Source organism: Lepisosteus platostomus, chromosome 10, assembly GCF_059453375.1.
Source record: "Lepisosteus platostomus isolate fLepPlt1 chromosome 10, fLepPlt1.hap1, whole genome shotgun sequence".
Classification (NCBI taxonomy): Eukaryota; Metazoa; Chordata; class Actinopteri; order Semionotiformes; family Lepisosteidae; genus Lepisosteus; species Lepisosteus platostomus.
Window position 1 is genome coordinate 22609008 of NC_142620.1, and position 27927 is coordinate 22636934.

The window sequence follows — 27927 nt, forward strand, 5'->3', positions numbered from 1 at the left end:
CAGGTTTGAAGCTACTTTTTGTTGAAGTTTGCATAGCATTATTTGGCCACGCTCTCTCCTTGAATAGAGCCCTGCCACCCTCTCTTTGCAACTGAAAGGCCAGAAGCCTCAAGTGTTCAGAACACAAAGCTGGGGCAGTAAGTCCGCCAGACAGGATGGAAACTGAAAGTAACACTGCGAACTGTTTTTGGAAGTTCTGACGCGGCAGTGTGGGTCAGTATAATTTTAACTGATCTGACTCTGGCATTCTCTCAATGCATTCCTGGTATATTATTTTTATGGCATAATCTGCTTTTTTTTGCCACTGTACTCACATAGCCAGAGCTGATTCCTTGTAAGGTGAAACATAGAACTGTGCAATGCCACTATAGCCTTAGCCCTCCTGCTAGGATTTGTCAGAAGGGGCCATTCAAAGGCATTGTCAAAGTCAACTCAATGGATGTCTTCAGAATGAACAGTGAAACACACTCATCCAGCATTGAAAGCAACCAGGGTATCACTTCCAACAGCCTAGATGGGTAGCTTGTTCCACACTCCTGCAACCCTTTGGAAACAGACATGCTGCCTCTTCTCTGTTAAATGCATATCCATTTTTTTTTCCACTTGTGTCCTCTGGTTCATGTTTCACTGACCATTCCAAAGAAATCTGCTGGGAATTTGAAGAAATCTGCTATGATATGTAAAGCACTTTGGGATCACTGGAGATCAACAGAGCTACAGTATATGAATGTAATTACTACCATCCTTTTTTAAATTTGATGATTCTTCTTTTTTCACTCCTTCATATTTGGCAAAGGCAGTCATCCCTTCTACAACATAGGTGAGTTGTATACCGCACACATCCTCCTAATCACTGACCTGTCAACACAAGCAAATTGCATCTTGCAAAACAAGCCCACAGTAAAATACACTATAGTGAGGACCCAGCTCATGGACTGATGCCGCTCTCGATGATGGCCTGCAGACTGTCAGGCGCCTACATACAGGGGCTGTGGAAAAAAACAAAACTTTGCCCACGTCCTACTCAAACCTCCTGCTGCCATGGCATTCACTTTTGGGCATCCATGTTGTAGGTTGGAAGTTTTAGTTCTAGGTAGTATCCATTTTTATTAGGACACAGGTTATTCTCTTGATGTAGTTCAGGTGGGTAGCTGCGTCAGCATTCGTAGGCTGCAAAGGAACAAGTAATAGGTTTATTCCATGCTGAAAAGAAAAGAAAAAACACAACGTTGAAGACGCCATAGTTTTATTTGTTTCTCTTTTCAGCATGAAATAAACCTATTACTAATTCTCTTGATGTCCTTTTAAGGTGGTATAGGGTGTTCTAACTACAGGAGTAAAATTATGTATTTCTAGGTGTATAGTATGTTGGTCTCTGGAAGTCATTGAATTGTACATGTTGTTGTGTAGCTGTGTTTTACTTAACTATTTTTCTATTCATGTTCGACTCTGATTATTCTATTAACAGAGTTGTGCCAGTGAATATTATAAACTCAGTTGATATTTCTCACAAGCCTCATTTTTACTCAGTGCTGAGGTTATTTAAAATAACAAGACTTTTCTCTTTAACACATGAAATGTACAATTGGTCATGTTCGGGAAAGACTAACACAGCTCACAAGGCAAAACTATGTTGTAAGTAATAGATTTCTTCAGGATTTGACTGAAGAACCTCATTTGTTATAAAGTAGGATGTTGTAAAAAACAAAGAACCCAATTTATCATAAAGCTATGTTGTGTATGTTTAGATTTTTAACATTAAGGGGGAAGAGGTGATGCATTTTTGTGGGCCTCAGTTTCCTGAAGATGTGAGATTGTGGGTGTCACTTATTGGAATGATAAACAAGGTGCAAATTCTTCTGCTGGCTCATAGCTGAGGACACTGTTGAAAAGCAGCTCTACAGTAGTAGATGCTACCAAAGATCCACTTCGCCTCCACACTCCAGTTGATTTCCTGCCAGGAATTCGATGTGGGAATGCCGGCACAGCAAGTTCTTGGCACTACAAAGTAAAGTCCCACTGGTAACTGACTGAAGTCATTTCCTCCAGGCCGAATCGCATGCTGCCCTGGGTCAGATAATAAGCATCATCGAGGTAGATGCTGGACTTGCTTTTGTCAGCTAAAAGTGCTCACCCAAGGACATGAAAACATGTAATAGTTCTTGTTTATGAGTTTGTCTTTTTATTGAGACAGAGTCAGACCATTTAAGGACTTTGTGCTTCCTTCATAAGGGCTTTTTGGAGGATAGATAATCAGGAAGCCTGATTCAAGCAGCTCAACTAAGGAATCATTTGCAGGGCAGGTTGAGCCACAAAGTCCACACGTGACCAACTGCTTTCAGTCTGTTCCAGCTGACTACGACGACGTCTTTGGTTACCTTAAATGCAAGACTCATTTTTTGTGCTCCCAGATCTAATTGCTTTTGAAACAATCAGTAATAGTTTTAACCAAGATTACCATTTTAGAACTATTTCCATTTCCACAACATCCAATGGTGGAGCCCAAGCTATGGTGAGTCACATATTCCCCAAACAGGTTTTATGAAATTTTCCGATTTCAGAATGCATACTGTAAGCAAGAAGCAACAAGGCAAACGCAGTATATTGATGGATAACAGAGAAAGCAGTGTTTGTTTAGTCATTAGTAAAGGCAATGCAAACAGATTACAGACTCTCCTGCCTCCTGAATGTCACAGAACACCAGGCCTGCTTCACTTTACCTTTCCTGAAGGATAGAGCTGATGTAACCCAAGAGTTCTGCTTCCACATAGTGCACACTGCGCCGAGAATGCACATCTGTCAGCAAAAAGGAACGCGTTCAATCTTAAAGGCATGTGGATGGGCAGTTTTTATCCCAAGGCCATATATCTTTTACAAGCAATAATGTGCAAACACCTCACCTAATAATAAAATAATTTGTTATACACGCATGTACGCTACACCCGATTCTTTATCATTTAGTTCAGTTTCGTCTACTCGGAATGATGTAAACAAGAATATGGATTTCATCAACACTTTTTATCCATTAATCATTTTCTTACATTTCAGGAAGCAGAATAAAAAAACCTTTGAAGAGATTGAAAATTAGATTTAGGTATGGTTTTAGAGCTTCCTGTACCAATGGTTGCAATCAGATTGCAAAATCTTTCAATGGCCTTTAGCTGCCTGAAGATTTGAAAATTATTTGATAGTATTAGCTCTAGGTAAATGTTAAATTGCATCTGCTGCAGTAAGTCCTTCTCATATAATGTGTGAATAGAGCAGTGCTTACTTTTCAGTTAAAAGCAACCTGTGATTAAAAGACACAAGGCCTTGCTCCTCAATAAAGAAAGAGTAAAAAAAAGCACACTAAAAACCTACCGTGCACGTGAAGGACTAAACCCTAAACTGTCTAGTAGATGTAAAATGATCTCACAGACTTGTACTGTAGATCTCTCAGGGCATGTGGTTGCATCCTTCTGAGTCATTCCTTCACAGCAGAGTGAAACGAAGTCATCAGACACTTGGAAAGAGTCATACTGCGATGATCTTCTGGTGACCAGCCCAGGCAGAAGGGGACAAGTCATCGCAGGATGGAAATTCCAGTAAGATCTCTCACATGAATCAGAACAAGGTAACGCACAGAGAAGATTTATCTTTTTCCTCTTCTAATTGTCCCATAGGTCTTAACGATCAACTGTAAATGCATTCTTAGTACTTATACTGCACAAAAAGACCAAATGTGTGCCCAGCCGTAAAGCACGTTAAAAAATAACTAGTCAGTAACCACAACTTTTTAAATTTAGTCAGCAAACTGAGCATGTTTTTGTGAGTTTGCTTCAATTCCACACAAATGCCGTGGAAATGCACAATGCATTTTTCTTTAGCTTCTTCTAAAAGTAAAAAAGTAAGAGATTTAACTATGTTTAAGCAAACTATTTAGGCATTTTTTGGTTTTCTTCAGCAGTACAGAGATATTGTTTTAGCTTTTATTTCCAATTAAGGCCAAATCAAGGATTTTCTTTACTCACCCAATCCCTTTCCAAAATGCATTTACAATAAAAAAAAGCTTGTGAATCATCACATGTCCAACAACTTGTTTTTAGAAAGTGATCTATTCTTAAAATGAAGAAGCTTTCCCATTTTACCCTGATTTTTAAATTCCAAGCATTACTCACAATGACTTTCAATCTGTCCTAAGAGAATCAAATGCTCACAGCATGGAGATGTGTGCTTTCTGGAATGTCACAGGAGTCATTCAATTTTTTAAATCCAAAAAGAACTAAAGTAAAAGTTCATTTCCAATAAACAAGAGGACATAATTCAAGTATTCATAATCCTCAAAAACAAAGGAGGTCTGAGAATGGACTGAGAAAAATTAACCAGAGGACACAACTGAAAACATAGTTTCCCATAGTTTTACATAGTTTATCCTACTTATTAATAATTAATAATTGCTTACAGTTATATAGCCCTTCTGGACACTCCACTCAAAGCACTTTACAGGTAATGGGGATTCCCCTCCACCACCACCAATGTGCAGCCCCCATCTGGATGATGTGACGGCAGTCATAGTGCCCCAGAACACTCACCACACATCAGCTATCAGTGGGGAGGAGAACAGTGATGAAGCCAATTCATAGATGGGGATTATTAGGAGGCCATGATTGGTAAAGCACAGAGTGTAATTTGGCTAGGACACCAGGGTTACACCCCTATTCTTTTCGAGAAACGCCCTGGGATTTTTAATGACCACTAAGAGTCGCGACCTTGGTTTTATGTCTCATCTGAAGAACAGCACCTTTTTTACAGTATAGTATCCCTGTCACTATAGTGGGGCATTAGGATCCACACAGACTGCAGGGTGAGCGCCCCCTACTGGCCCCACTAACACCTCTTCCAGCAGCAACCTTAGTTTTTCCCAAGAGGTCTCCCATCCAGGTACTGACAGGCTCACACCTACTTAGCTTCAGTGGGGGGCCAGTTGTGAGTAACAGGGTGCAACTCTACAACTTTACCCTAACAGACATGGAAAATGCTGCATTTCGCCAAATGAAAGGTTATCTTGTGAAGTTTCTGATAAAATTGACTACTATAGCTCAAAATAATTAAAAGTTATATTGATAATGTATATATATAAAGTTAAAACTAGGGCAATTAATTTTAAACAGTATTAAAGAATTTAATTTTTCTCAAAAGTATCTCAAAATTGTTTTTAAAACCCACAGTAGCTGTTTAGAAATACTTTTAACTCTAACTCTGCTGAAAGAAAATTAATAGTATATACTGAGAGGCATTAAAAACAAATGAGTTTGGGAACCAATAACACTTGTTTTTTTTAATACCTCTTAACAGGAATTTATATACAGCAAAAATATATAAACTTTTTTTCAGTGGGTGACATGCAGTAACTTTGAATAAAAACTTTAATTTAACTTGTTTCAAATACGCAAAGAATCTTTGCAGTTTGTCATTTAGCAGCTCACTGAAGTTAACGCTTCAAACTAGGAAAGGTTATCATCATATTTTGCCAAACAGGTCAAAAAATAAACTGTAACCTAGTAATAACCCTTTCAATACTGAAAGTAGAAAACAGTGAATGCAAGAATGATGGATGAACACTGGAATATAACTTTAATGCACAATCTTCAAACAAATCTTGTACATTTGGAACATCACAATAAGTTCCGTGGAGAGAGGTTTTGACCATGCCTGATTATGCCATATCCCAGCTCACAGTCCACAAAAGAATCCCTGACTTTCAACTCTCTCCACATGGAACACATCAGAAATCCAAAACGCTTGGTAAGTAGGTCCTTACCTTTGGAGAAAAGTGTTAGATTTTGCTTCGTTAAACTTAAAAAAAGCCCAATTTAATTCTTCTGAACTGAAAACTGAATAATTATCAATTGCACTACTTTTGTTATTATTAATGTCTGCTCTGATTGCCTTCTCTGGAGTTGGAATTCAACTGAAAAATCCAAGCAAAAATTTGAATGACTGCAAAAGAACAAGCCGGCAGGTCCCCGTTGCTCAAAGTAGCTATCGATGGCAAGTCAGGATGGGATAGATGTCTTCTATGACTACCTAAGCTCCTAGATGTTGCAGTTTTTAGTCTGAACTCATACTAAATTTTAGGAACTCAATGATGGCTCTAACACTTAAAAAAAGGCTCTTTTCTCAACATTCAGCCTAGATAGGTTGCCATCATGTTCTGAATTTCTTTTCAGACGGAGAGCTCTCAGAGTCTGCCTCCTCTGGCCCGGCTCGAGTCCGTTTTAGCCCAGCTCCTGTGCTGTGCACCATCCCAAGGGCTTGTGGTCGTTTGGAGGACCTGTCTGCCTTGATTTTAGAGCCCAAAGATTCTGCTTCTGGTTTGCTGTGGCTGGGGATTTGCGACTCATTTGGGGAGGCCTGAGAACTTTCTAACAAGTCTTGATTTTCCCCATCTCCGGGATGCTGTCCATTGACGTCCATATTGTGCTGAATGGTCGAGTTGCAGCTGTTCTCTGAAGGCTGCGAGATGCTGCTCGGCTCCAGAGCAGCAGTAGGAGGTGGGGGTCCGCTGTAGTCCTCCACCTCAGTTTCTGAACCTCTGGCTCCAACACTGCCAGCTCCCTCTGCCATCAAGTCTCTTTCTCCACCTGCCCGCAGCTCCTTCTTGATTGGAGATGTCAGGTCCTCACCAAGAGCTTTACTAAGGGGGATCTGAGGAGCTGAGCTCTCCTCGGCTGGGGCTCTACTCACCCCTGCTAATTCCCTTTCCTCTTTGGGACTCCCTGGAAGGATTTCAGGGATCGTTCCGGGTGGAGCATCATGCTGAAACCCCAACCTGTCTTTGTCTGGGCTCACGCACCTGGCATTTTCAGAATTTTGTGCTTCATCCCCAGAGGATGAGGAAGGGTCCTCTACAGTGATCTTGGGGTACGTGCAGCTGTCCATCCAAGCATAGAGGCCCCTGGCAGTTTCAGGCCTCTCCCCCGTCAGACATGGGAACCTCCTACGGCGCTTCCTGGATGCGTTGCGTTGCCGGGTGCTCACCCTTCTCTGCTCCTCTTGGGCCTCCTCCTCTGCCTCACTGCTGGTGCTGCTACTGCTGGTGCTGCTGCTGGTGGCTGCCAGGGAAGAGGCTGCGCTGGAGAGACTGGAGTTTTCCCTGGGACTTGGAGAGCGAGGCCGAGGAATCGGGTCCGGCCAGTATTCGCTGGACTCGGAGGAGTCGTTCACGAGATCCAGCAGGCGGACGGCTTGGTAGGACTGCGCGCGGTGAGGCGTGGAAAGCACGTCCTCCTCAATGGGACAGGGAGAGCCCGTCTGCGTTGGGGCAGCCAGTGAAGACGAGGAGGAGTGTTCGGAATCGCTGTGGACAGCCGGGGTGGCAGCGGCGGTGCTGGCTGCCTCTCTCCCTGCCCTCCCTGACCGGCGCCCCCGCGCATGCAGCTGCAGGATGGTGCCCTCGCTCAGGTCACTGTCCGAGTCCGAGCTCCAGCCCTCAATCTCCCGGCGCACCAGTGAATCAAAAAAGGCCATCATGCGCGGGTCCTCCTGGATGGACTGGCTGACATAGTCGTGGGACAGGCCACTGCCGCTGTTGAGCACCAGGCTGATGTACTCCTCGTGGGTGTACAGGCTGCGGGACTTGTCCTCCACACGCCCCTCCAGGTCCCCCACACTGTCAGGCTGCTGGTATGGGCTCCACACCTGCAGGACAGAAGAAGGAGAACATAAGAACTGTTACACCAAGAGGTTTCTCTTGGCATCTCCTGAAGAGTACTAGATCTCAGATTCTCATTGACTTCTTGTGAAAAATTCTGAGAGGACCACCTTTGACAATTCAACTGGGTAGATTCCTCCAGAGACCTATTTCTCTGGGAAGGGAAGTGGGAAGTGGGAAGTGCCTCTAATGGTTTCCAACTGCTTTTAATTTCTGCTTGTGACTGCATGTCCGTGTCCACTGTTGAGCCTAAAGCTGTCCTTCAGGTTAACGCAGTATTAAGTCAATATATTATGGAGGATTCCGAGCTTCTGAATCCTGTCCTCTGATGTGTTCATGACAAAAAAGAAACATTTCCTTTAACCTGTATGTGTGCCATTTCTCTGCAAGTAATCATTCTGGCAGCTGTTTTCTTTTTTGAGTCTCTGAACTCTTTCAAGCCTTGTGAGAAAAGATGACCAAAACTGCACACAGTTTTTAAAATGAGGTTTTACTAGTGTGCTTAAGGAGTGGAGCCAGGAGACAAATTTGACAGCGACATGTTACAAACTGGTCTGTAAAACACCTAAAAAAGGTAACACTCACTTGGTGAGCAGAAAACATTTCCTGTCTGCCTGCTTATTCAATCAGCTTCAAACTAGATCAGTTAAAGCAGCTTTGTATAGGAATTTAGAATGTATGATTTGACAGTTAAATAAATACATAAACATGTGAAATACAGATGAATTGGCCTTTTCTGAATGCTTACTGTAATGTATGTAGATTTGCTCACTGGATCTATTTCCTCTGGCAGATGTATACCTCCTTGGAGGGTATATTATATGTAATGTGTAATTGGAAAGAAGTTCTGTGCAGTCCAGTAAATGAGAAGAGCAGCCTGCAACATAGTCCTTGCCTCCCGTTACTTTGTTTCTTTTAGTAGTTCGTGTTATAGCACATACAAGACACTTACAAATACCCCCCTCCAAAATATACCAACCACTTCAAGGATGATTTGGTTTCACATAAACAGTATATTCCTGTTCCCCAGACAGTTCTAGCCATTACTACACCCAGGTCTCCCAAGATTTAACCGCTAAACCACACAGCTTGTCTCACACAGTCGTCGCTCAATGCCTTCTCCTTGGTTTGCACTGCAGACTTAACTGTTAGCTCTAGCAAACATTATATCAATATCTCCCAGGCTCTTTCTTTCACTTCAACCACTAAGACACACTCTGTTCCTGAATCTCAGTCCAATAAGACATTACTCTGCCCCCTGGCTCTCACCAGTAACCCCGTTATTCCTCTGAATTCTACAAGGTATTTGCAAACAGGATCAAAAGCAGCACAAGCCCATGCAAGCAGAGATAAAGGAGGGGTTCGGATTTAGTTTGCTGACAAGACGAGGCCTGCAGTGAGATAACAGAAACTGAGACGTTTAAGAAGCATGTAAAAAATTCCTTTAGTGAAGAGACTGGTCCGCTTATCCCTTTGCTACATTGACCCCCTCCCCTTCTGATGAGTCTTAAGCTAATACTGTTTTTATAAATCTGCTTTTTTGTGTAAATTACAAGGTGCAAACTGCTCAAAGTGTTACACTTACTGTGAAAGCAAGCCTTAGATGTGTGATACTGTGGATGCAGATGTGGGGGAGAATCATACCTTGAACTTTAAGGAATCATTTTTAAATGAAATACATTGTTTATTTACAAGGCCTGGATAAAAGACAATAATAACAGAAAAACAGTCGGCCTGAACACTTCTTATTTCACGTACATGGTCTTGAAATGCCATATAAAAAGCAGGCTGTTAACTAGTTTAAGGCTGATTTACAGTAACCTGGGCAGGAGGCCCTGTCTGAGAAGGCCTACAGTGAATGAAACAGGCATGGTTATAATGAAGTTATTTTAAAAAAATCCTGCATGCACAAGCTTAAATTATATTTAAAAGGATGTTAAGGAGAAAAACAAATTTAATTCTACTTATTTTCCCTACCTGTTCAACAGACCTAACCTGATAGCTGGTTAGAATGTTTTGGTTGTACACAGATTGTGCACATGTGCACTGTAGAAGGCTAATTGTGGTTGTATATTTACTGTGACCGGGATGGTCTAATTCTGACCATCCTGTCAGTGTCCTGTCACAGTGAGTGGATCTCGTCCTGAGTAAAGTTCCCTCAGATCCAGAAGACCCTTCTCCATTTTCCTAACACCCCTTTTCACAAGTGGGCCTGAGTGTTGAGTGAAAGCTGGGGCAGTCTGTTCTTATGAAGTTCCTTTTAAAATCAATGTCCATAATTATTCATCCATTTTCTATTCCGGGTGGTGGGAACCAGAGCCTATCCCAGCAAACAATGGGAGCTAGGCAGGATACACCATAGATGGGATGCCAGTTCATCACAGGGCACACACAGCCACAGTGCTCGACACTCAAATAGGGAAAGGTCTTTAAGAATTCAAGCCACTAAAATCACAAACAATCTGGACCTCCCTGCCCTCAGGAGGGGCTTGAAGTCTCACAATTTAGTTTGATCTGAACAGTGACCGTTATTATTATAGTTCTAGCACAATTAGCTTAACAATTAGTTTTAAAAAGGCACTATTTAAATCCCGGCAAGCATTTAAAAACTCAAGTACTTGGTTTGGGATTGAAAAAGGGACTTGATTAGAGATATATAAGTAATTGGGACCAAAATAACAATTGTGTCATAAGAGAGACAGAGAAAAAAGGGCAGGCAGCAATTACGATTCAAAAGATCTTAGGACAGAAGAAGCTGAACAGCTGAGTAAAGATCTGACAGGAGATGAGGCAAGCTGACTAGATATGTATCATCAAATGAGCCTGAACTAGCAGCTGTTCTGGGCAGTATTATGTTCTTTGGTGAATAGAGGGGAGCTGTTTCACTGACATTATCTGGCTCTCTTATCAGCTCCTCCCAGCAGTATATCAAGGTGACATTGGGTGTTGCAGACACTGATTTTTAAAGGAAAGATTACCCTGGGGCAGTGTTTAGCTCTGGAATCCAGCTCGTTCATCACACAAATCTCATCCAGCACCACGCCTTTCAAAACTACACTGAACTAAGGGGAGAAAGGAGCTATGGTGAGAGCCATCATACCTCCCTAAACATTAACACTATGGCGTGCATATACTCACGGAGCTCCTATTTCTGCAATTTTGAAATAGTGTGTGCATAGTCAGAACATAGTACCTCAAAACCCAGGAAATTTGTCACTATAGTTAAATTAGCCAACTTTAACTCGCCAAACATATGATTCAATTTGACAAGAAAGGAGTAAGGGAATGGAGCTCCCGAACAGTATGAGCAATAAAGGCGCTTGACTAAAGTGTCTATTGGATATCACCAATTTGAGCCTGGGGCCTGGGGCAGGCAAGCACAGGATTAGAAACCCAGGGACTCTTGCCTTTCTAGCAAACAAAGCTCTTGCCTGGCACACCTTACACATGCAGATCTGTAGGATTACTTACAGTACAGTCTTATACCACTCAGGAGGAAAGGAGAGCCTCAGCTTAAAAAAGGTGACAATTCTGAACTGCTTGTCATATAATAAGGAAGTAATTTAGGACAAATCAATCAACAGAAGAAACAGAACCCTGAAGGTGTAATATGAATGCTGCAAAACATAAGTGAAATCTTGGGAAAGTGTAAGTGTTACACAGTATTAACCATAGTCCATCTTGCTGTTCAAACCAGGAAAAACCAATAACAAACAATAAAAGGTTAAGGCTTTTTCTTATCTATATTTAATATTTAGTGTGCACAAAACTAAACTTTTACTTAATTTAAAATATGAGCTCTTATCAATCTGGAATTATTTACATCCTCATCTTTGTAAAAACTAATAACACAGCAACGCACTAAATGATAAATGAAAAACATTAGAAAATGCTGCATCTCAGCCACTGAGGCTAAATGAATGGACTCGAAGCAGCTTTAATTTTAGCATTAATGCAGAAAAAAATAAACAGCTAACTGATCAACTATATATTAAATGGAGGAGCTATCCAATCTCTAAACAGGCTGAGGAAGCGATTAGCAGATGTGAGTTGCTTTAAACCAAACTAACTTCAGAGGAAGAGCTTTTAATTAAAGCATTTTAACCCACCAAAAAAAAACAGCCATTTCTGGTAAAAAAAAACCCCTCAGATGTTCAAATAAATCTGCACATTACTGTACTGGAAACTGCAGCAGGACCAAAACCAAGGGCATCACAGCTCGATAACCCCTTGTCCTTGTGGCTAAAGCTTAATGGCCTCATTGACATATAACAGACAATTAACTATGTTTTCATTAATCATATTTCAGACAACTTTTATGCACTGCAGTTATTGTTTTTCTTATACAGTGCCTATAGAAACTTTTTTATTTTTCATTAATTTAGTAAAATGTCTGGATTTTTTTTACTTTATAGAGTACTTTGTGTTGATGAGTGGCAAAAATTCTCAGTTGAATACATCATGGTTCCATGCTGTAACACAATAAAATGTGAAAACGTTCAAGGGAGCTGTAGACTTTTTATGGGCAATGTATATTTGTAAGCATTCAGAAAATGCCAATTCATCTCACATGTTTATGTATGTAATTAAATTCATGTACATTGAATTTCAGCTTTCAGAATTTCAACAATCAGCTGATTTAACTGATTTGATTTGAAGCTGATAGTATAAGCAGGGACTTGGGAAAAGTTTTCCAATGATTGAGCAGTACGAGTTTTTTGTAACATCCATCCACTAAATCTAATGCAGGGTCTCAGGGGAGCCAGACCCTCTCCCAGAAAGCAACGGGCTCAAGGCAGGATACACTCTGGATGGGATGCCAGTCCATCCCAGGGCAGACACAGACACACGCACTCACACCAGGGCCAGTTTTCCTAGAACCCAGTATTTCTTAACATACCAGTATGTCTTTAGACGGAGGAACGAAACCTCTTTGAGGTGTTTGTGCTGCTCACAGAGCTCCAACATGTATGAAGCAGGGGTTCCTAACACTCCAGCCAATGGGGGCAGTGCTAGGAAGACAGTACACCTACCTTGATGACCTTTTCTACGCCTGAGGAACAGATCATGTAGGTGTGGGGGTTGAAGCGGACCTGGTTAACAATGGACCGGTGCCCCTTCAGCACCATGAAGGCTCCATTCACCACTCTGCCTGGGCCTCCTGTACAGCCAAATACAACAGTAAGAGTTTGAAGCCAATTTACAGCAACACCTCACAGCTCCTGACAGTTTATAACAATAACCAGGAAAGGGTTCTACAGAGCCAGAAAGGAAAAAAAGTGCAGATGTATATGTATTTAAAATCACAGTGCTGTGGCCAAACATCTTGGAAATGTCGTATCCGACAGTGTCTTTCCTAAGCCACACATTTGGTTCCTTTAAGATACAGTAGCAGAGAAAAGGTAGACATGGCAGTAAAATACACGTGCAGACATGTGGTGATGGTGATCTTAAAAAAAACACAGAAGGAACGTTCCAAATCTTTACAAGATAATACGGCTGGATTCATTAGGGACATCCAAAAGCTTCTTATTCAACTGCAAATTCTCTTAAGAAACCAGTATTGCAAACAAAGAACGCCGGCGGCAGTCAAGTACTTTGGAAAAGTATCTGACTTGAGAAGAAAAGACATTTGTGCAACAAAATGTGAAATGTGAATAAACAGACATACAAGTAAATTTAGTGTTAGGAACCACGGCCTGCAAGTTTGTGCATCATGGGAGAGCACTACTCATCCTCCTTGTGGATACCGAATCACAGGGATTTTACAACAAAGCTTGACTCGGTTTAGCTATCAGCAACAAAATGAAGCACTTCTGAATGAGACTTAGTGATTCTCCTAGTCAAATTGTGTTACTCTATTATGTCTGGTCTGTTATGTAATTCAAAAACTATACTCCCTTCATGAATCTAAAAATGTTTTTTTATACCTTTTGTAGTACACACTTTGTTTATAAAAATAAGTTGCAACATAATTTTATATAAATAAAATGATCACATATTACAACAACATACATGTAACAGGAGATTAAGGACAGTAGAAAGTACTGTAGGTGTAGAGCACTTTCCATCAAGAGGATATAAAATACTGAGGACAATAAAACAGAAACTCTGTCATCATGGTCTGGTGCAGACTGGTTTATTGTTTACAGTACCCCTTTGGTGATTTCCCGAATGTTGTCAATCAGAGAACATTTTCCGATGTCATTTCACAATAAAAGTACAATTGAAAGCCTACAGAAAACAATGGATACAAGAGGGACCTTTGAATCGAATTCAAAACAACTCAAGCTTCTCTTTCAGCTGTATCGCCCCAGACAGCTTGTTAATTGCTTCTGGGTTGTAACATGACAACACAAGGCCGAAAATGAAACTGTTAGGCCTAGTGAAAATAACATGAAAACAATACGAACAACACATGAGGAAGGTTTTTCCCTGTCTATTTTTATTACAATTAAAAGCTCATAATTCAAGAAGTTCTGTTTGTAAATAAAGCTCTGTTTGTAAATAATAATAATAATAAACTTTATTTTATATAGCGCCTTTAAAGGTGGCTTCTCAAAGCGCTTTACAGGATGACAATAACAATAAATAAGAAGACTACAACAATAAATAAGAAAATTTCACAAGACAGGACACAATTATAATTACAACAATACAACAATAACAATAGAGGAGACCGTGAAAGATGGTATTAAGAAGAGCAGAGGGGTGAAGAATGGAACCAGTTAAGTAAAGGCTTTTCTGAAAAGGAGGGTTTTGAGTCTGGATTTGAAGGAGTTTAGAGAAGGTGACTCTCTAATATCCTTGGGCAAGGAGTTCCAGAGCTTGGGGGCATAGCAGGAGAAGGCCCTGTCGCCCATACAATGTAGACGGGCTTGGGGGACAGTAAGGAGGGCAGAATTTGAAGAGCGGAGGTTGCGAGGTGGGGAGTAGGGCGATAAAAGTTCAGACAGGTATTGAGGTGCCAAGTCATGTAAAGCCATGTAAATAAAGGATTAATCTTGCCAAGGGCATTTCAACACCTGCAAATCTTTACAGGGGCTAAGAAATAAACAAATCAACACTTCAGAAACATAGAATCAGCCCCATGTTTTGTATCATGCACATCCCCCTACGGCAAACATTATATGGCACTGCTGAATAGTTAAAAAAACAACAAAGAACTTAACTTTGGGAGAAACATTCAATCAAATAACATCCTGCTTCAAACTGTTCTGAAAAATGTCCAAAAAATTAATTCCTATTTCTAGACCTTCTATGGTTTCCTCTCAGTCAACGTAGCCCCCGATAGCCTCTGCTGGACTCAGACCCAGACTGTGAAGGCCATGGCATTCATTTCAGTTCCTGAGCTTGCTTTTTGCTAAACCAGGGGGCTACACCACTGTCAAACCAAAAACTGAAGCCTTGACCTAATCTTCTCTTTACAGATGGTACAGAAATGTGGCAAGTCTTGTATTTCTCCCTTGTGTGGATAACTACATTTTGTAACACCACTAATTAGCTAATTAATAGAAGATGAGGTCGCACTAATATGCAGCCTCAACCCTCCATCACGGATGCCAGAATGTACACGAATGCTGTGGCAGAGAGTCTCCTTTTCTGTATCAGCTGCACAGTCATCTGTCACTGCTGAACAGCCTCAGATTTAGATGTCCTTGACCAGAGGACTTTACTTCAGTTAGACAGCTTCCTGATGTAGCAGGAGCCAGGGAGGGGAAACCAACAAGCAGTGGCTTGTCGGGGTGATGGGGAGAGAGTTGAGGCTAGCTCGAGGAAAAGGTTTAAAAAGGCGTGTTTTCCGGTCTTAGTGAGGGGAGGGCGAGAACAGAACTCTGGGTCGTGAATAACACCAAAGACGTGGCGGTTTGTGTTAGTTTGTTTATGCATAGTTGGTTTATTTGTTTGTTTTAGCTTTTTATTTTTACTTTTTTTTACCATCTTAACGTCCCTTGGTTTTCATTTCTTTGTTATACTTCTAACACTGTTGTTTTCTCTTGAAAATAAATGCTGAAGTACTTCTATCTCTTTTAACTTGATGTGTCTGAACTGGAGAGGTCGTTTAACAATACACAAAAATAAAATGTGTGGAAGTATTCTTGACGGGGCCAAGATAAGTAGAATAAGCTTGTTCTCAGATGTTTCTACAAGTACTGTAACATATTACAATTGTAAGTTAAAAAAAGATTTATATTCATGATTTTTGTCCAATAAATAATCTCTGCTGTACTGTATATAATATATATACTACATTACAGACCCTGACATGGTGGAGCTCTCTCTTTTTCCGAAGTGACAAAAGTTTTTTCCACAACCCCTAACCCCTGCAGCCCCGATTTCACCCACCTGCCTCTGGATCCTTGGGAATTCTCCACATGTACAGGTTGAAGTCATCTGATCCTGACAGGATGTACTGGAAAACAGAAGGAAAGCACATATGTAGGCGTGAAGAGTAATTTCCAAGTTACTGAGTAGTGCAGCAGTTGAGGCTATGATACACATCCTGGGTGCCAGTGCATTAATGAGTATGACACTATAACAATAAAACATTTACAAGCGCTTTGACTTTATTAGTTTAATGAACTCCAGCCAGTTGAAGTAAAAAGAAGCAACATGAAACCCCTTTAAAGCCAAACCCTGGTTCTTAGGGAAAAGATGGCTCCCATTTCTGTTTATTAGATATATTTTATACATGACGAAAGCCGTTATTACCTTAAAGGGATACACAACCATGTACATACATTTACACTCAGAAGTTGACTTTAAGTGAAGATACTAATGGTCACTTGAATTCACTGTATTAAACACAAAGAACGTTTCTATTCTAATACATATGCATGGGATTACCCAACACTATCCATTTATCTAACTGTTTACGACAGCTTTTAACCAATTCAGGGTCGAAGGGTGAACCAGAGCCTATCCAGGCAAGCAGGGGCAGGGGAGGATGCACCCTGGACGGGACGTCAGACTATTGCAGGGCAGACACAGCACACACTCATACCAAGGCCAATTGTCCCAGAAGCCAATTAACCTATCAATATGTCTTTGGACAGCAGGAGGAAAGAGCAGCACCCGCAGGAATCCCACACAAACATGAGAAGAACATACAAACTCCACACAGATAGCAGCCCAGTTCCAGAATTGAACAGAGAGCCCCAGCGCTGTGAGGCAGCAGAGCTAATGACTTTGCACAAGTGCTGCCCATTACCCGAATCACGACTACAAATACCAACTGCACAATATATTTGAATTTTTCTTTTCCTATGGTATTGGTACCATAGATCTTAAATGAGAATCCTAGAAGCCTTGGCAATCAAGATTCCATTAGCAGCTGCAAATGTTTTCCTGTGACTATAAAATTAGGGCCCTAGTTTTTGTCACAGTTTTGCAGTGTGCCACTCACATTCTGCAGTATAACGAGTTTTGCGTGGTTCCTAAATTCATGAGCTTTATAAGAATAAAAGACAGAACTGAGAATACAACATCTTTTGTGACTTGTTATATAGAACACAAAACTGTTTTATATAGCACCTTAAAAAACAAACAAGGCTTTTAGGACTTCAACAGTGAAGTTTTCTGTGTCATAGGGCACCTAAAACAAAATAGCAAGTTGTTTGTCTGCACTGCAGAACAGAGTATGGTTAACAGGCAGAGGAAAAAATCTTTCAGATTTTATTTCTTTTCCTTTTTAAATAAATGGCTTCATTGTTAAGCCTCCTACAGGCTATGGACACAGATTCATGTAGAAAGGTATTGGAAACAGGAATACTCCTGGGGGCCACAGCACTCCCCTCAGACGCAGTACTGTATTTGCTCCAGGTATCTGAATGGTGTGTGCTCTGAGCTTAGCCAAAAGGGCCAGAAAACTAATTAGGCTGGCCTGCAGTTTCTGACATGGAATTAAGGCAACGGGTTTCAGATGATTCTTTTTTTCCAGCTTTAGAAACCAAAAGACCAGCAGACTCTGCAACATAAACATGGCTTTTATTCAGGAAGCTTCTTCAATAAAACATCCAGAGAGAGACTGCAAGGTCACAGCAGCAGATGGTGACACTGAATGGGCAATTAAACCTGATCTCAGGGTTTCACAGATTATTGGTGAAGCCCTTACACACAAATTTAGAAATTTTACATAAATTAAGGGGAATTTTATTCAGGAAAATCTCCCCAGTTGAGTTAACTTCCTGAGCAATAGCTTCTGTTGTTGTACACCATTTTAAAATGTTTTTCCCCCGATTTTCACCTTGACAATATCATTTTACCAACTCTAAATCCAATATGCATGTATAAAATGTTTGTTTTTTAAATAAGACGGTAGTTTATGTTCCAAGACTTTTTTTCTCCCTCTCAGACTGTCAGTAATTCTGAACACCTACTCCTAATGGGTTTTACATACAAGCACAGGAAAGACCTTCTGGACAGGAGGCCATCAGAACTGACTGGACCATGTTCTTTCTGGACACACAGTAGAGAGACCGTTACCAAGAGCACCACGGCCCCACAGCCCGGCTTACCTACCGCATAGAAAGAGCTTGACTGTTTACACTCTCAGGCTTTTGCACATCCCTGAAAAAATCCGAGCACCGGTGTGCTCCAAGGGGGGAAGAGGGGCTCAAAAGTGGAGCGCATTCCTGAGACGCCTGAAAGGCACACTAACATCAACACGCGAGGCTTCTGAATGATGTAATGTCTGCAGAGCTCTGTGAGAGAGAGGCAGCGAACGAAAGGTTTAACCCCAACACACAACACACTTCCCACCAGAGGGCTCTGGACAGGTTCCAGAGGGCAGCGTGCATGTGTATCTGCATTATCTTGTTTTATAGACCACAGTGGATTCCTGTGACTCCATATGAAAAATTATGGAGAAACACACCCTAAAGTACAACACCATTAAGAGAAATGACACAGTAGATAGAGGGGTAGAGGGATATTTTAATTGAAATGGACAATGAAATGTCATATTATTGTAACTCTGTGGTGCTCACTTTTCAACAAAGTGAATGGTCAGAGTTGAATATGGACCAGTTAAGAACAAGAACAGCTACAAATAAGAATATTTCAAATGAAATCTGGAATAAGACTTTTAACACATAATATTTATTTAGTTAAAAACCTTGCCATTGCTCTTTATTGGTGCATTCTGTATGGAAAGCATATTGGTATTACAGGTAAAAAGGATTAATGATGCATTATTAGACCACACCTTTGCTCCAAATGTATAAACTGTCTTTTCACAAACAAAAAGAGAGGATTTTAATTGAAATTTCAAGCAAATACCCTTGAATTCTGAGCGATACCTCTGCATTTATATTAATCTAGCCTGTTAAGTAGTTAGTAGCTAATAGATCAAAGGAGATGAAATAATTCTTGAAAGAATCCAGGGTATCTACTTCAACAACACAGCTTGTTCCACACTCCCACAACCTTTTGGGTAAAGACATGTCTCACACCTCAGTTTTCAAACCCTCCTTTTATTTCTTCATAAATTCCATCTCTAGATGTTTAAAACTACCTTGTAGCAGTTTCTGAGGGAAGTGTTTTTACGTATTTTAAGAAATATGTAATGAGGAATATGTTTATATGAATATGAATATGTTCTGAGGAAGCCATAAAACACAAAGCTCATTCTCTCCTCTCAAGCTTAAGGAATTTCCTCTTTGCAAGGTGGAAAACTAACGGCCAAGAGGCAGGACACTGTCTCACACTGCGTTGTTTCACCTGAATTCATTTTTTATGTAATTGCATTTTTATGAATCTCCTCACTCGTGTCTGAGGCATCATGGGGCCTCGTGTAGGGCATCCATATCTCTCCCCAGGAAATTTCTAAAGCCGCCACAAGACACACATCAGTATTCTTGTCCAACAGCAGTGAACTGTGGGAAGTCCACTGCCTGCCTTTGTACCCACCAGCAATACTCAAGATTCATGCTACTCTAATTCCCCCTTTGCTTAGGGATTCACCATCTTCTTTCATTGGTAAGCTACCTAAACAAAGGATTTCTTCCTTCTCTCCTTCTCTTGATGGCAAACCTTCTGATTGTTTGTAAGGTACATCCTTCCTTTTATTATACAGACAGCAGTGTGGAGCAACAGTCTTGGTTCTGGACTTACAATTGGAAAGTTGGGTTCAAATCCCTGATGAGATGCTGCTGTTGTACCCTTGAGCAAAGCACTGCACCCAGTTGCGGTGAAATACCCTGCTGTATTAGTGGGTGCAAAGTTAAGTTGCTTTGCATAAAAGTGTCGACACAGAGATGTTGTTCACTTAAAAAAGGTATGACTTCCAAGGTTTCTCCTGGGAAGGGGAGTTGATACTTGGTTTGTGATGCACTGATAGCACTATGACAACACTGATCTAAGTCTGTGATGATACGTTCTTGCCTCTTCATGGTAATACCTTTTCCTAAACTCCAGGTTTTCATTTGCTAGTTTTGCTGAGTGTGACGATTCAATTAACCACTGTAGCCCTTGCATTCACCAATATTTTTATTTACGATAATCAATCACTTCCAACAGTGCCTGACAGTGGCAATGTTATAATGGACTTCTCCAAGGCACTCCTCAGATGAGACCATCAGAGTCAAGCCCCTTGTGTGAGCAGACAGATTAAAAAAAAAAAAGAAATTTCAGCAAACTAGGCAAAACCCAAACGAGCCAGGAACGGGCCCACTCAGGCGTGCCACACACCTGGATTTTCAAACATTTGTGTAGTAGACTATAAGTAGTTTTCCATCATTCTCCATGGAGAAACACTGGTATCTTTTGTTTATGTTGGTTGTTGTAAAGCTGTAAATCACAAAAGCAATTGAATTAGCCTATATAATTAGACTGTTTAAAATGTTTTCAGTCCTGAACATTTAGGACAGGAGACTAAATCAGCATTAACATTGTAGCAGAGGATGGACTTCAGAAATCCCTGTACAGGTTTCTGGAGTTTTAATTACTTGAGGCTGAACAGTGCACATGTACTATGGGATTGTATAACAAGATACTAAGGGACTGTATGATACATTGTAATTGTACACTGTATGTACAGTTTGTGCATTACTAAATAGTGGCCTTTAAGGAATGTTTTAGACTAGAGCAGCAACAAGCTGAGCTCTGAGTCAATGCTCAGAGGGAGCTCTGCTTGCTAAAAAATGTCTTGGCTACAGAACACCTAAATAAGGATTTTTCTGAAACAAAGGACAAAAAATCTAACAAAATAGCTAAATTAAGGCTTTGTTAAGCCTCAAGAATTAGAAAACGGTTGGAATGAAATTGTGAAAACACAAGGAATCCAGAGGACCAAGACCTAAACACCCAACTGTTAAAGGGCTATTAGGCGTGTTCCTTAATTGAACAGTACAATTCCAGACTCTATCCTTAATTCTCTGGGTAGCAGCTTAATCTTTTCTGAAGCAGATTTCGATTCAACAGTGAGTGTCTCTGTTGTTGACAGCATGGTGGGCTGTCCGCTGTTCCTCCAACAGCTGAGGAAACATTTAACAATTTTGTTGTGGGCTTTTGTACTGGCACTGCCACTGAGCTAGCGAATGTACTGTAGTGGGCAGCAGTGCACGTGTGCCAACAGCTGACAGACCAGGGTCATCGGTGACGGACCTTAACATGTGGGCCGACCTCAGTGCTTGATGCAATAAGTGCACGTGACAACCACAGGAACGCTCAACTGATCTTTCAATGCCACCACTTCATAAATTTATAGAATAGGAACTATAGGGAAAGGCTGAAAAGTCTGCAAAGGTAATTATGCTTCTTGAAGTACTGCTCACAATTTAAGAGTATTTGCTTGAAATGTCAATTAAGATCTTCTTTTTGTTTGTTAAAAGAAACTGTATTTTCATACACTTGGAGCAAAGGTAATAATGCATAATTAAGCCTTTTTACCTGTTACTTAAATTGCTTCCCATATATAATGCCCCAATAAAGAGCAATGACAAGGTTTTTAACAAAATAAATATTATTTGGTAAAAGTGTTATTCCAGATTTCATTTGAAATATTCACAACGGAAAACGGAACAATAGGAGCTACGGAGAACAAAGCAACTTGACTTCCAGTTAATGAAGACAAATTCATGTGTTTATCACCATGCCGCTGTTTTTCTTTCCCTGCTTTGTCTCTCTTGTGCATCATGTACTTGCCTCCAACACTACAGGTAAGACGCTTGTTCAATCTGCACGTCATGAAAGCACGCACCTGACCTGCCGGGCTCCCCGCTAGGACTCAGGAAGAGCCCAGCCCAAACAGGATGCAACACTGTAAGACAGACTTCCGAAACGCGTATTTAAACTCAGGTTTAATGTCTAAGCTGCGGATGCTTGACCCCCAGAGAGACAACCTCAGATCCAAAACATTTGCCAGGAAAGCAAAGTCCAGATTTCTTATACTCCAAGAGCAAGTATTTTTAAGATCTTGTGACTTGAGATTGGCAGACTGCTCAGACTTCCAACCGTCCATTCGGTAACTGACTCCAACATCCTCTGCCTCCTTTCTCTTATCTTTTCTAACCTCTGTCCTGTCCAACCTGATATTTCTCAAAGCCATTTTTCAAACTCTCCTTCCTGGTTTTTCTGGACACTGGACTAACCTTCTCATCCCCCTCCTGCAGTTCCTTCAGTTCATCACGTGCTTTAATACATGTGACACAGCCGTGAGCATGTGTCCATCTCCAACCGGCGACTATAGAAGCAGACCCTTAAAACTAATTCAGTACAGCGCCCCCACCTGATTAAATCTCCACAGACTCTCTCAAAAGTCAAACTGCCAGCTGTACTGAGGTGAAACGTTTCCACATTTAATCTCAAAACACTTCTTACTAACTGGAAAAATGAAGATATCCCTGCACTTCCCAAACTGGCAAGCCGAGGAAAGGTCTCAGGTGTGCCGTGGACTCAGAAGAAATCCTGTTTAAAATTGTGGATCAGGACCTTTGCATAGCTCCTTCTTTTATCTATCTATTTTCCGCTGAAATTGCAACCCATGTTTTAAAATGTCATTTCTGGCGATATTAGACCTGATTATTTAAAATTCATATGGTGTGCCACAAAATATTTGAGATGTTAAAAGTGTGCCAAAAGGTCTGGGAGCTAAAGAATCCCTCAGGAAAACCACAACTTTGTAACTATCCAGTGCGGGATGCTCCTAACCTCTGTGATTTTCCCATTTGTCCCTCATTGGCCGATGTTTTAAACATGACACATGGACGTGTTCTATCACAGATTCAGAGGTGATCTGCTGACGCAAAATTATTATTCTGGAGTCCTCCAGCTGGCAGTGGACTTTGTGAGGTGCTGCTGTTTTTCTGTTTGGAGATTGGTATGTTTCTTTTTTTTTTTTATTTGAAGCTACAGGGTACAAACGAGCTCACCCACATTCCCCTAAAACTGTCACCTTTAGAACTGCATCTCAGGGACCAATACTGATTCCCACTTAAACAGTAGTAACAGAAAAGCAGTAATAATAAATACTGGGATTTAAAAACAGTGCATAAAATTATTAAGGCAGTCCTGGTGGCAGATTAACATGCGAGAATTGCATATCGAAAGTATTAATGGCACTTTAATGCATCGAGCCAAACTGCTACTTTTGGTACTTTAGGGGTGTTATAACATATTAATCAACCTCTCATCATACCTTTCTTGGCAACTGTGGTTCCTTTTAAACATTAACAGCCTTCACTGGCTACATTGGTACAGGGACCTCACTCATGCTTGTCCTGCGCTGTCCATGACTCTTCTTGGGTACAGGCTCCGTTTACCCAGCAGGGAATTAAAGTGAGCAATCTCAATCAATTTTGGCTCCAATACGGATGTAGGAGACCAGCTGCACTGCGGAGCGCTCACCTGGTCGCGGTCTCCGGCGAAGCAGCAGCTCTTCATGGTGCAGGAGTTGAAGTAGCCCTGGTTGTCGAACTGGAAGCTGGGCAGGCGGGAGTGCAGCTCGTACAGGACAGGGGGCAGGCGGCGGCGCAGGGCCAGCAGCTGGGTGCCCGTGCTGTTGAAGCGGACGCTCATGGCGCTCTGGAGAGACAGGCTGCCTCCGTAGCGCAGCAGGGAGCTGGGGACACAGGGGCGACAGTGAGGGGAAAGAGCACTGGCGCCACAAAAAACCATCAGTGCAGCCTTTCTGGGACAGAAATCCTAGCATGGATCTTTTAATAGTAAGTGGAAAAACTTCACATAACTATTACCAGGCCAAAGTTCACGTTCAGAAAACATCTTGAAAAAGGTAGAGGCTAACTACACACTGAAAAACAGAAAGAAGAAACACAATGTTCGGGCTGTTGTTCAGGTGTGAGACGAAGGCTTAATGTTGTATTTCTTCTTTCTGCTTTTCCCCAGAGCCTTATCCCAGAAACATGGAGCACAAGGCAGGACAACACCCCAGACAGGGTGCTAGTCCCACACATTTTGATACTTTGGATGCTAGGGCCCTTTAGGGGAGCTGAGAGAGCCAGGTGCGGCTACAACTGCTACAGTTCCTCCGTGTCTAGCTGACAGGGCAGTGAGGGCTAGTTGTAAGTAAAAAAGCAGCAATGTATTCTCCACCTTTAGTGGTGCAGGGTCTACAGAGAGAACAAGACCAGACGGAAAGGAAAGACAGTCTAGGCGGAAGTAGAAAGACCAATGAAGACAGCATGTTTTGTTGGTTTAGGCGACTGAAATGTCGAGTTAGGGCAACCAGATGTGGACAGATCTTCAATCTGGTTTCAGTGCATGCTTGAGCAAATTAAAGCACTTAAGCCACAGCACTGAAAACTCTTCCTGAAAATGCTGCTTCACTTTCTATGTTAAAGGATGCAGCTACAAAAGCACAGCTGTAGTGATCAGCAACCTTGAACTTCCACAACACACATGTACACGGCAAATTCAGACACATCAATTAACATAGCCGGCATGCCTTTGGAAGTTGGGAGGAAACAACCCAGATAAAACCATATGGATCTGGAGAAAACATGCAAAACAGATGATACTCCAGTCCGAAATCAAACTCAGGACCCAACAGGTATGAGTCAGTAGCACTAACCATTGTACCACCCTCACATAAATCTTTCTGTATGGACATATAAGAATTCCTATGGCTTTCTTCTTTTTTGGTTATGCAGAATCTTAGGGAGCTTTTTAAAAAAAATGGTAAATGAATACAATTTTTCATACAAACTGTGAGGATTTCAAACCTTTGTTTTATCATTTGTTGTAGTCTTGAAGATATTCTTCTCTACATTTTAACCCCTATGTGCGTTAATGTAATAAACATTAGATTGAAGAAACCACTACATGATATACTGTACTTCATCCTAGTCCTTTTGCTCCCTCTAGTGGAAAATTTAAGTAACTGAATTCTCATGATCATTTATAGATAAAACAAATCGTCACGATTGCAAGGAATCCGAACCCTTATGTCAGTTTTACAATTACATGATTCGTTTCCTTTTTTTGTTATAGATTTATAGTTACAAACTGTATTGTAGTAAGCCCTCTCATTACAAGAAAGATGGATTATTCGATGATTTATGAACTTCCAATCTCCAGCAGCCATTCATTTTGTTCAGAATCGTATTATATGACAAATAGAGATAGTTGCATTAATATGACCACAAACTGCAGAATGCCAACATGCTTATTTGGACTATTTCAGACAGTTATTTCCTTGTTTTTTAAAAAACACAAGGTTACTGGACGTTTACTGTGGACATACATTTTATATACATTTTTATCAAGATACAGTCATTATAGCGTTCTTCAAAGTGTTTTAGTATAATATGGACGTAACACAAAAGAGTGTTTCATTCAACTGCTAATATGTATATACCTCACTGCTCTGAAATACATTTCTTGTAAAATGTTTCCATTAAAATAAAATCTGATACTTTCAATCAAAGGATTACGCTACTTTGTCGAAACAGAGGTGATAAAAGTTGAAACTATTAACAACACTGTCCTCTCTACTAATAATACACCTAATATTTAATGTTTGCTTCAACATGGAAATCTCCAAACTTTTCAACTGTTCTTTCAGAGAAGAACATGCTGAGACAAAATGTTTTCAGTATGGACAATGCTACCTCCTAGAAACAGGTTTTTGTTCATCCTCCAGTCTTCTGTGTTTAAACCTTTATGGCCTTCATTTTTGTTTTTATGTAAACACATAAAATATGATCTTTGACAGAAAAATAACAATTGTTACAGGCAGTGGGAAGTCTCTCTCCAGCTATGGTGAATGTTTCCATTCTAAATATTCTGATGTTGCTAGGCTTGTCAAATGATTGTTTTATAAAAGGTGTGTATATACTGTTTTCCTGGATACATAAAATAATCAGTTTAACAAATATTTAAAGGAATGAGATACCCTACATTCAAATAGTAAAAAATGGCTACAACAATTAAAAGTTCAAAGAAAAAAAACATTTGTGGTAAAATATAAAACAGTATAGCTCTTTATTTCATGTAATTTGGCTGAGATTATTATTTTTGGCACTCAGTTCACATCCGTTTGGGAGCTGAACTTTTGATCTGCAATCTAACATCTTTGGACATTACTGTGCAGTCTTAGCAGACCAGAATATTCACAGACTACTAACATAATATTTCATAATGACAGGACATTTTTCACATTTAGGACTTTCAAGTTCTGGCAGGCCATAAAAAGTTTAACTTCAGGAGAAAGGAACTTTTAAATGTTGAGGGCTTGTTTAAACCATAATCAAAAGCATTTTCCCTGGAGAATCCTTTCAGTTCACTTTTGACCTACCATTATATACAGTATATATACAGTAGCTGTATGTAGTATGTAGTAGTTTTATGTATATCTACATAAAACAGTTATTCAAATCGAACATATTAAAAGGCCTTGAAAATGACTGGTGCAGTGATCTCCACTTGTGCTAGCTGGATATTTAGTCCAATTACTCAAGCAAGTGATAGTTACCATTTGATTTAAGAACGGTTTTGCAATCAAACACAAGCAATGAATTAAGACCTAAGAACAAGGGTACTTTAGGTGTGAAGAATATCTTTGCTTTTTTGCCCAGATGTATTATTTGTTTCTCTTTTATTTCTTCTGACAAATCAGTGATTAATCAATGAAAGCTCTTGTACCCATTTTCTGAGTTTTTCACACCCAACCAGAAAACACAATTAAGCCCCCTTGTAATTTAATGTAACTCTACAGAACGTTAAAAAGAAGATAAAAACTACTTAAATGTATATGACAATCATCATTTTACCAAGAGTAGCAGAATGTATTTATTGCATTACAGCAGGGCCACTGATCTGTGATAGACTAGTGAAGGGGTTTCCTCTGGTGCCACTTCTTAGCGAGAACTCACCTGCGGGGCTTGCGGATGTCCCATAATCCCACTCCCTCTTTGGAGTTGGCAGTGGCCAGGAGCCGGGGCTCAGCTGGGTTGAACATCACACTGTGGAAGGCGGACGGGTAATTTGCCAGACAGAAGGGTTCTGGAAAACACACACAGGAGCTCCAGTCACATGACAGAGCCTGGGAATGGCACAAAGCCATGTTCTTTAAGCCGATACCCTGGCTGCTTTGAAGAAATTGCTGGATGAGATTTTCAGTTCAATTAGGTAACAGCCACAAATGAGATAGAAGAGCTGAATCTTCTGCTATTATTTGCAACCTGCAATAAATAAAACTAGCTTTTATTCTGTACAAATGTAAAACACTGATCCTGCCTTGTATGAAAATGTTCATATATTTGTATTTACACCTTTTTCAAATTTAAGACATTCCTGTATTACAGAGCTCAGTAGACAAATTTCTCTTCACAGAGATAGAGAAGGTTGATCTCAAATGCTTTAGTTCTATATTGATCAAATTATTTGGATAAAAAAAACGTCCGTGTCACCAACTTTTAGATTGATTTTAGTTTTGCCAAATGAACCACTACTGCTGAGCAATTCATAGAATAACAGATAACAGCTTAAAAAGCACTTAAGGAAAATCAAAGTTGAGGAGACCTTTTTCTTTTATAAAGGTATTTGATAGCACTGATTATTAAAATCCTATGCAAAGAATTAGTTTATATTGTTTTTAACACAATCACATGCCTGACAAATTAAAAGTCAGATTGGATACAGGCCCTGCAATGTGGTAGAGGTCTGATCAAAATGCAGGTAGGTTAAAGGATAGAATGATCATACAATTTGGTAAAGGCAATCGAGAATTTAGTCAGAGCTGTTTAAAAGGTGCTGATTATGTTTTGCACACCGTG

General features: G+C 40.5%; 1 protein-coding gene across 1 annotated transcript in view; it reads right to left on the reverse strand.

The window, feature by feature from the left end:
- Nucleotides 1-5587: 5587 nt before the first annotated feature.
- The window catches only part of dcaf5 (ddb1 and cul4 associated factor 5), a 36367-nt gene continuing 14027 nt past the window's right edge, over nt 5588-27927 (reverse strand). Inside the window, exons 5-9 of the mRNA XM_088648828.1 lie at nt 27025-27154; nt 23540-23753; nt 16040-16106; nt 12727-12854; nt 5588-7680 (exon numbers count right to left, since the gene is read on the reverse strand). Coding sequence (XP_088504954.1) covers nt 6187-7680; nt 12727-12854; nt 16040-16106; nt 23540-23753; nt 27025-27154 — 2033 coding nt within the window. The 3' untranslated portion in view covers nt 5588-6186. The remainder of the gene's footprint in view (nt 7681-12726; nt 12855-16039; nt 16107-23539; nt 23754-27024; nt 27155-27927) is intronic.